The sequence below is a fragment of the Pangasianodon hypophthalmus genome, chromosome 1 (genome assembly GCF_027358585.1).
Source record: "Pangasianodon hypophthalmus isolate fPanHyp1 chromosome 1, fPanHyp1.pri, whole genome shotgun sequence".
NCBI classification, from domain to species: Eukaryota; Metazoa; Chordata; class Actinopteri; order Siluriformes; family Pangasiidae; genus Pangasianodon; species Pangasianodon hypophthalmus.
In genome coordinates, this window is record NC_069710.1 from 20,064,175 (window position 1) to 20,074,868 (window position 10,694).

The 10,694-nt window shown below is 39.1% G+C and overlaps 1 protein-coding gene across 2 annotated transcripts; it reads right to left on the minus strand.

Moving 5' to 3' along the window:
- Nucleotides 1-1,591: 1,591 nt before the first annotated feature.
- slc45a4b (solute carrier family 45 member 4b) lies at nt 1,592-10,350 on the minus strand. Of its 2 annotated transcripts, none has more exons than XM_026926788.3 (9): nt 10,125-10,350; nt 9,241-9,289; nt 8,006-8,591; nt 6,618-6,806; nt 6,137-6,316; nt 4,732-5,813; nt 4,534-4,633; nt 3,625-3,836; nt 1,592-3,484 (listed from the first exon to the last, which is right to left on the minus strand). In XM_026926788.3, exons 3-9 carry the CDS (start codon nt 8,259-8,261, stop codon nt 3,221-3,223), a joined length of 2,283 nt encoding a protein of 760 aa, XP_026782589.3. In that variant the 5' UTR covers nt 8,262-8,591; nt 9,241-9,289; nt 10,125-10,350; the 3' UTR covers nt 1,592-3,220. The 2 variants fall into 2 exon arrangements, with proteins under 2 accessions (XP_026782589.3, XP_034163272.2); XM_034307381.2 differs by having other exon boundaries at nt 10,255-10,346.
- Between the last annotated feature and the right edge of the window lie 344 nt (nt 10,351-10,694).

Consider the following 10,694-nt stretch of genomic DNA (forward strand, 5'->3'; position numbering starts at 1 on the left):
TAGGCATGTAAGGCATGGCCAACAAGTCACTAATATGCCAGACATTTGCCTGCACAACAAACATCTTAAAGATAGAATAACGGGACACCTATAACACTTACAAACTAAATAAATTGCCATTTTCTGCCTCTCAAATGTTAAATAACTAAAAGAAAAGTTATGTTCCAACTGTGTGCTTTTACTAGCGTAATGATGTTCATTATTTGTATGATGGAGATTGAAAATGATACAAACGATGATTCTGTATGAAAAGCCTGATGTAAAAGGAGATTAAATGTCAAATAAATACATAAATAAATCACAAGTCACAATCATCATACCTAATGCCAAATTTTTTAAAAATTGAGCACTGAAATTATAAATAAAATAGATAGATAGATAGATAGATAGATAGATAGATAGATAGATGGTAAAATGAATGCAGAGAATATTTATAAAAAGAACATTATTCAAATAGAAATTGAGAAATAAATTCTAAATAATTCATGACTTTTTTTAAACAGTAATTAAGATAGATTTTCAATTTATCTGTGAATTTATATTTGCTTAAGCAATTCATATACAACACATTCACAGTGCACTGAACTTTACCCACTTTTTAGTGATACAGCTTATTTCAATTAATATTCATGTATGAAAATGAAACAAATTAAATACAAAAAAAATTTGCCTATCAAAACTCTTGCAGCTGACAAATGCATCTTATATTCAATAAATATTAAATAAAGCGTCCTATCAGTAATTATATGTTATGAATCCATTTATTAGACTTATGTGGTATGAGCTGGTATTATAGAAATGATAATGTATTTGAATGTATACCTTCCAGTGAGAACTTTCAGTTATTCTAGAAAATTCATTAACATCTGATCAGTGTCTTATGGGCTATAAATAAAATACCTGTGAACTTCAAACTTATTAGAGAAAAGAGTTTTTTTTTTTTTTTAAAAAAAAACACCCTTACAAATACACGTGGCACATTCTAATGCACATTAATTTGCATAATTTCATTAATAGCACACCACACATTTTACACTCCCTGTTTTCCTGAATCATTGCATGTGATAAAAATATGAGACTTATCAGGTAGAAAATGACCATTTGTTGATATAAAAAAAAAACAAAACTCAAAAAGCACTCAGTCCTTATTATTATTATTTTTGTGTAAATATAGAAGTAATTAACATTAGCAGTTATAACATACCATTTCCATTTCTAATGGTACTGTTGTTCCCAACAGTTTACTCTTGCAAATAGCAGAGACTGTAACCTTGGCAGGGTTATGTCTTATTTTCAACTTTATATACCATTCCAACACGCATAACACAATCACATACCATAATATGGCTGAACACTGAAACTGTGGCTATGCTCAAAGATATAGTGGCTAACCTCAAAGCTATAGTGGAACCGGGTGGTTTAGGAAGAATAGCACAGCAATTGGCTGTATGCCTGCACAACAAATAGTACAGAGAGAGAGAGAGAGAGAGAGAGAGAGAGAGAGAGAGAGAGAGAGAGAGAGAGAGAGAGAGAGAGAGAGAGAGAGAGAGAGAGAGAGAGAGAGAGAGAGAGAGAGAGAGAGAGAGAACAGTTCCTGTTTTCTGATTGGCAACTATATATTTTATAGGAACACAGGAAAAACACAGCTTAATTTTTGGCCTGATGCCACCTAGTGTTCCACATGTGCCACAAAAGTGTTTTCAGAAATGATGCTTCTCAATGATCAGTGAGCTTGTGGTGGTGGTTGTGGTGGTGGTGGTGAAGAAAAGAAAACATACAACTCCTCAGGTTTATATACATTTTGTTCTGTATCCAAATTGTTGTACAAATTATCCAAACACCAGAAACTGTAAAACAGGCTATTTGGTCCACACAATACCAAAGAAGTCACTTTCACAGCAGTACAATACAAGGATTTTCCAAAACATAATAATAATAATAATAATAATAATAATAATAAAATAGGTGCTGAATCTCCAAAACCAGGATAATGAAGTTTCAGAGTCGGCTGAATCCACTCTTTACTTTGTCAAACACAATTAATGCTATGAATGTCTTGGAACAATTCAACTGAAATAATCAAAATTCAAGTCCTGCTCGTAGAATTGAATACCTGACAAGAAAAAAAAAAAGGTCTCCCAGCAACATTAAAAACAAAACTGGTCTTACATCAGCTGTGGTAAACAGCTGGATTGCATAAAATGATTATAAACAACATACACAACTGAAACAGCACTCATGTTCAGACAAAGTATGGCTAAATGCAATAAATCAATGTTAATCTCAGGACATGTTATTAAAACAAAATAGGAAAAAGCAGTTGAGCATGATTTCAACTTCACTTAAACAATTGTACCCAAAAGCACTAAAAAAAAGTACCAACCTCAGATTCTGTATAAAAACATAATTCCTTATGTTGACTCAATTGTGCATAGTTAAGGCTGTATAAAAGTAACCATGTCATGCAGCAGCTGATTATATATACACACTTTCTGTGTGTGTGTATGTGTGTGTGTGTGTGTGTGTGTGTGTGTATAGATATTCCCCTGAGTGCTTCTGTTTCAAGCACTAACGGTAATCCAGCATATTGGTAAAACAAATGAAATATGAATGTGCAAACGCTGTAGTAAGATGATACAGTGCAAACTTAGTAAATCACTAAATTCAAGCCTGCTTAAACTGTTGCAAAAGGAACTCTTGCAGGACTGTGTGGAATAAGAGAAATCCATCTCCCTGTTAAACCATGACCATCATCATGGCAGTAGAAAACATTTTAACTGAAGTGATGTAAAACTGGTAAATTCTATGTGAAGCTTATGTGAACGTCTTCTGGATAATACTGTTATCCAAGAGAAAATGGAAATATTTTGTACCATTCGGATAAAAAATAAATACTTTTTTTGCAGCACAATGCCAGGAGTAACACAGCTGGTTTCTGTACCTTTTTTTTTTTTTAAACACACATTCTGCTTGTGTATGTGCTATATGATGCCTGGATATCGTCATGATTGAAAGGGTTACACTCCTCATGCACATTGTGAGCATTCTGGAGCAGTGCAATCTGGGATTTGTAATTAGATTTTGTAGTATACTTAATTTCTCAACTATTCACAGTGAAAAAGTGACTTTTACGATTCAGCCTCTATTGCTCAGGTGAATCTCCTTAGCGTCAGCATTTCACATAATGAACACAACCCTGGTCTGTTAATCATCAACAGGCTCAGGTTGTACTTGGGGCTTTTTCATTTTCGTCATCGTCATCCTCAGATGTGTCAGGGTAAATCACAAGGAACGCAGCAGTAAGAAATCCGATGAAGGAGCCTCCTGAAGCCACCATCGGGATGACTCTCACCGAGCCTACGGCTTCCACAACTGCACCGAGAGCTGATGCCACCAAAATCTGAGAAATGTAAACCTGACATGTCAGAATGGCACAATCGATACCGAAGCCTCGGCGAGAGTTACCTGGACTGTGGCGGATGTACTGTAACGAGAAAACAAGAGGTAGTACCCAACAGTCAGTAACTGTAATCAGCAGCAACAATGAACAATATTTCATATCAAGATCTACCAATGTGATGTTAAGAGCTATTAAGATAAAATACAATTATATTAAAGTCATACCTCTTTGATCTCATGGTACTGGCCCAGCAGAGCATAAGGACAGTACGATATACTCATCGAAATGAATCCCATGCTGCTTATCATTATCATGGCGACATAGACGTTGGGGAAGATGGACATCACAGCCGTGCCCACAGCGTAGCCTAGAGTTCCCAGAATGTAGATGACTCTAATGCTCAGGTCATAGTTGTCAAGGTACTTCTGAAGCACAGCTTTAAAAGACAGAAAAGACATGTTATCTACTGTGAATGTGAATATGAAGAATAAAAACAAAATGTAATAGCATATTGTGACTGACTGTATGGCTTTTTCAGTTTTTGTATTGTATATGGAAAATTACTTGAACACAAAAACATTCCACAATTACACAAAAACATTCCACATGGCAATGACGCAGCGTTAACTTCAGATATTCCAAGCACATCATATAGAATTTGGGAATCTTTGTAATTTAGTGCGCTGAAAGGTAGCATACTGTAGTTATTGTGTTATTGAGTTGGTTAATGTTCGCCTCTGTGTGTTGCCTGTAGTGTAAACGGTGCACTGTCTCAGCAATCGTTCTTTTAAATTTCTGACACTTCGGAGACGAGGCAGATGGTCCTTTTCCACCAATATTCTAAAATGCCACTATTTATACATATTAGACTTCTTTAAGTCTAATATGTATTTACGTTATTGCAATGATTTACATTATTGCACATGTAAACATTATATAAACAGTAGATGTTTTTACTACAGTGTGACTACGGTATTGGACTGTTAAACGTCACATTCAAAGTTAGCAGTCAGGTCTGCAGCTGCAGAACAAGCCAATACTTTATGAATTTTAGAACATTCACTACTAGAGTTACCACTTTGTTGTTCCTTAATTGTAGCTTTAATAAAAACTTTGCTGGATGTAAAACATACCTGAGCAGATGGCAGAAGTGGCAGCATAGATAACTAGCCCCCAACAGCCCATCTGTACTCCCTTATGGTAGTTTTGAAGTGCAGTCGAGTTTGCAGCAGCCTAAATGTAGAAAAGAGTGCGTTTCTGTTGTCTGCAGTGACTGTAATTCAGAGCCAGAGATTAAAAATACTCAGGAGAAAATCTGGAGCTCCTCTTACCATTGGGTCTCCTTCGTAGATGACCTGTCCCATGAAGTCAGTATAGAAAACAGCCTGGGAGATAATGGAGAGCCAAGTGACAAGATGGCACACACACAGGCGCCAGAGCTGTGGAGGCATTTTCAACATGGACAACCAAAGCAGCTTCACAGTAGTGCCACTTCCTTCTCCTTCTTCACTCTCACTGTCATCTTCTTCATCCGTTACAGTCGATGTACTACCTCTTTTCTGTGGCCTTCGATGCTCCCGAAGGCTTGTTATCCTGTCAATGTCGTTCAGGCTTCGCGATGACTTGATTGGGCGAGCTGAATTGATGAGGCGACGAGGCCGATGGAAGCGCACCCGGCCATAGTAAGAGAAGGTAAAGGAAGGTTGCCGGTAGAAGGAAGGGTGCCGACAGCGGACTGTCGCATTGGAGTGACGAACACCAGCTTTATTTTGATGGTGCATCTCACATTTTGGTTTGGCGTCCCCAGCAAGGTCACCATTGATAACTTTGGTAGCATTAGGGTGCTCACTGTTCCTTGCAGGATCTGCCTGGAGTGGGAGGTTAGAGCACTGATCAGCCTGACAGCTGCTGTTTTGGCAATATTCAAATGGCATTTCAGTGTTGAAATCTTGGAATAAAGCGGGCACTACGTTGTGGAAAAAGTGACTATCAAGGTTCAAATCTGGATCAAGCTCAATGGGAGTGTCTGGTACAGCAAGAACCGAGTCACTTTTACTTCTCATTACATTCAGGAAGTTCTTCTGGACCTCTGTCTCAGATTGATTGTCTTCATAAACTTCATAAGGATCCTCTTCAATAATAAGGTCCAGTTCTGGCACTTGGTGAGTCCTAGAAAGGATCTCGTTAAGCTGAATGGATGAGGAGCTGTCTGCTTCCTCAGTCTCAGATATCACCTGGTGATGAGCATTGTATGATCGCTCCTTGATGCTAAAAAGGTGAAGCACCACAGAAATTATAAATATGATGGCAGCAAAGAAGAACAGCACTTGCTCTTGGGCTTTGAAGGCATGTCCCAAGAAAGTATTTGTCCAGTCCAAACCTCCAAGCATGTAACCCAAAGCTCCACCCAAACCTGTAAATGCAATATGAGAATACAGTGGACATTAGCGACTCAGGTTAAGGTCATGTCTAATCTAAAACTAAAGTCTTTACTTGTGCTAATATATATATATTTTTTTATGAAGGTCTTATATACTTCATATTAAAGATAAGTCAAACTCAACACCAACAGTGCCAACGGGGATGCCTCTGCTGCCAACAAGTCTACACCTTCTTGTTATTAATTTGTTCTCGTTCTTAAGATATTGCACTAATGAGAATCTCGGACAGAAGAAAACATAATGCCTTCCGCTCCTAGTGGCAGAGGCATAAAAATGAATGCTCCATGCATGTTACCTGCAGAGAAGGCATGAATATTCAGGGCCATGTCTTGCTCTTCGCCATCAGCGATGTCCAGCAGGTAGGCTCTGATTGGTCCGTCTAAAGCATCAGCACAGAAGTCCAGCACCACTACACCTACAACTGTCAGAATGATCCCAATGGGTTGGTCACCAGGAACATCCCCTGCAGTCAGACCTGAGAGACACGCACACACGTGCACACACACCAGCAGCGACACAAACGGTTTAATGATGTAACAGAGCTTACATGTTTTTTCTTGTCATCATAATCCTAGTCTGCAGAATGAAAAAGCCTACGCAAATGACTAAATGCCTTGCAGTTAAACATTAGCAACAACAGCTGAAACCCCAAACCCTATCCTGCCCTGCAGTATGTGAATTAATAAAAGTACACAAAGTAAAGATGTCTCTCTCTACATCAAAAGTATGTAAATCATTCAAAGTTAAAAGTAAAAACTGTCAGAGAGAAATCTCACCCATCAGAGAGCCGTTGAGAAAGAGAGCTAAACCAAGCAGTAATCCTATACACAGAGCCAGAATGAAGGGCCTTCTCCGACCCCATCTGAGGGTACAGCGGTCACTGGCTGAGCCGATCAGAGGTGTGAAGATTAAACCCAAAATGGGGCTGAGGAACCACGTCAGACTGTAGTACTGCTCTGGAAGACCTGAACAGAAACAGAATGGAGCTCAATATCTCACTTTCCAACAATGATTTTAGTCAAATAAAGCTGTTCTTCAATCATTCCCTTGGGTGAGGATACTCTAAGACCAGAGTTAGGAACCTGTTCTTTAAGCCACTGGTCTTCAGTTACATTATTAATTCATGTGATTATTTAAATCTCAAGTCTGATGTTTAGTTTTTGTGATTTTGACTATGAAACACAGATTTTTTTAAAATTTTTATATCAAACCCTGGAAAAGCACATGGTGCACAGTGATTGTGCTGCAGAGGGCCAGCACCTGTTTCAACACGTCCACTATTCATTAACTCACCTTTTATAATACTGTCATGTTTCATCTACTCATCAAATACCTCAGTGAGATACCTGTAACAATTTTACTACTGCAATAAAGAACAATATAAATGATCATAAACCCATCAAAGTGGCATTTCAAAATATATGATGTGACAGAATGTTCTACGTGCTTAAAATCTGCTTTCAGTAGCAGTAAGTTGAAGTCATTGAACTCACTGAGTAAAAAGCAGAGCAGTTTTATTTGAAGTATTTTAAGTTGATATTATTTATATCAAATCAAGATCACGCTAATGTTGGCTTCTAGAATATGAATTCAGCTTCTCCGTTCACCCCTTTGGCATAATAAGGGTGCAACCAGTGCTGCATAGCACTTCACTGCATAGTTTCCTTTTCTCTAAATTGTATTACCTCATAGCAAACATGTCACTGAAGTTGCGCTCTTTGAAAATGTGGAAAAAAACAGACTGAGAGAAATGTGCACACGCACACGTTCTCTTCATTTAAGTTCAGTGGAGTTCATTGTTACCCTGCACTAAACACACGCATCAACAGAAAAAGCTTCTGTTATACACTATGACAAAAGCTTAGTGCAGTGTGTGTGTGGTTTTTTTGTGCATGTTTATTCTTCGCCTTCATGGTGTATATTGAGACACTTGCAGAATCACATGAGCATTCTCAATGTTTAAATGCCAAACGCCATTTACTGCTCGTCTATAAAAGTTTTCAGTGAAGATGTGATGAAATCTTGATGTTTCATCATTCATACGAGGGCCTTTATCAGTTCGTGATGACGAATGAATTGTGACGAAAGTCCAATCACCTTGACTTACACAGAGACATTATAACTTACCAAGAATCTACTGGTTTCAAGTATAACGGTCACCTACCTATCTGTAGTAGCACAGGTGTGACCAGAGCTGTTTCCATGGCATAGCAGAACTCACGACCAAACATGACAGCTCCGTGCATAACCCACAGGCGTTTGGGAATGTGATCCACAGAATCCTCACTGGCTGATTTTTCAGAAACCTCCATTTTCTTATCGCCATTTATTCTGCCATCTGAAGACTTGACACGCTCTACATCCACACGCAGCATTTGTACGGCCTCGGAGTCTTTCTTGGGCACCATGTTGACCAGCATAAAGTCAGGTGAAGAAGGTAATTTAATCGGACCAGGAATGGAGCTTTATTTTGATCCCAAACAGAGAAACTCCACCTTCTTGTCTCTGCTTAAAAATGTCCATGAAAATTTGTCACGTTTTCTGATAATATGGACATCAGGCTGCTCCATATGTTATTAGTGAGAGGTTTACCACTTGCTGTGGCTAGTACAAATCCATAAATGGCCATTTCTGGCTAAGTAATGAGTCATAATTTTCTGGAGTGTGAAAAAGGAAGAGCGGAGGAGAAGAAGGTGGTCAGCACAGGTAGATGACTCCCTGAACAGCCCCATGGAGTGATCAGTTGATATCTAGATGTGAGAGAAGGAAAGAGCACACTTATTATTCATTTCATTTTCAGAAAGCACGTTATTCTGATCAGAGATGTGGTGGAGCCGAAGCTGGGATTAATGGTATACCAGTCCATCACAGGGCACCATGCACGCGCACACACACACATTCACAGCTAGGGACATTTTAACAGCACCAGTCCACCTATTGACATGTTTTTGTGAGAAAACCAGGGCGACATGGGGAGAACGTGTAAAACTCCACATAGACAGTAATCTGAGCTCAGGATCAAACCAGAGACCCTGGAGCTATGAGGAGACAATACTATCTACTGCGCCACCCTGCCCAATATATCCATAAGTTCCCCCTCCCCCACGAGAAAAACATGGTCTGGTGTTCCAAATGCATTTATGTGCCATTTCACAGGCTATTTATTTATTTATTTTACTGTTGGACTGCATTACAATATTGTGACAATGCCCATTTGAAATGGCTTTGCGATGCACATCACAGTGCATCACAAACTAGTGCTTTGGCAATTTTCCCCATATACTAACATGAATCCACGTTTACACTGCAGTGTTTTAGAAGTGTAAATATTTAGTTAGTCTAACATCTATTTCTCATGGCATCAACAACAACAAATAAAAGGCAGACACAGGTACATACCTTGATTTATCAGCACCTTTTCATTCACCAGAAGCCAAAATCCCAACTCCTGTTAAAGACAAGTGTAAAACACACACACACACAAACACACACGTTTGTCTGAGGGCTGTTCAAGACAACACTGTAAATGAGTCAAGATGTCATGTCACAAAGAAGAAATGGTTTTTAATCCTCAGGCAAAAGCAGTGACAGGGCGGAAGCTTGAACTGAACTGAAGACCCTCGTCACGCCTGCGTCACTGCGTAGCGCCGTCCTGATTGCACGCTTAAACAACAACCGTTTAGTCCGAACATCAAACGCCTTCCTATTGGACAAAGAGTGCGGTATTCTAGGGCGTATACGCTTTTATTTAATAGACGACGAAGTGCGCTTTTGTAGGAAGTAGGGAGCTATTTGGGATTCAGCCTAAGTGAATAAGGTGGACTATATTGCGCAAGTGATTTGCCTTCTCTATTCACTTTACAGCTCGAGGGTAGTCTGGAAAAAGCTAACAAACATTTTAAACTGAGATAATAACTTAGCTAAGGGCGAAAAGATTCTTTTTTCAACCAAGAGGTCTTGATGGTTAACCTTATCCATTTTTGTGTGGACAAAAAATAGTAAGCAACACGAGCGACCCGTAAACATAGAACGTTTACGGTACCTGTTAACTAGCTAGCTTAGTTAGCCAGCTAGGTTAGCTAGTAGCACTAAACTAATCTAGCTGAACTAGATATTTACTCGCCAGAGAGATATCAAACTGGCGTTTACTCTAGACTGCTGGACGTCTAATGAGCTTTTAGCTTGTGTGTTAGCTAGTCTAGCCGCATTGTTGGTCAGCTCTGTTAAAACTCTGCTGTCTACTGAACTCTGATTTTCCATACGCTAAGAGCTAGAAGGCTAACCTGATGTTCTTCAGACAGGTGTCAGGCCAACAGTCTTCACAAACAAATGTGTTCCCTTCCGAATAAAGACACTCTTCATTTCTAAAAGCCGAAAACACATGATTATAGTCCCGTAAATCTTGAATTTTACCGGCCAATCAAACACCGTCTTCTCTCACATCTGCTCCAGAAGGGAGCCTCGTCTATTGTGTTCAGCGGGTTGCCAGGCACTCAGCCCGCTAAATCCCCGCCTCCTAGCACGCCGTTATTATTCAGCCCAAAAGACAAGTCGACCGGAAATACGTTTATCTTTAATTTTGATTGACAGTCAGAAAAGTGCTGTATCGAATCTCCCCAAACGACAAAACTCATTAATAATCATTATATTACCCCTCCATTTATAATTTAATGTTTCTTTATCTTCTGAAATCCTCCCGTTTACTGATTTATTGACGCCAACAGGTTTTTATGATCATTGATCTGTCTCGTAATTGACTCATGCTTCCAGCACTGGATAACTATGGTGCATGTTGTGTGCATTGTGTGTATATGAAGTGTTGTGTTGTAATGATGTGGGATTACTAAACAGTG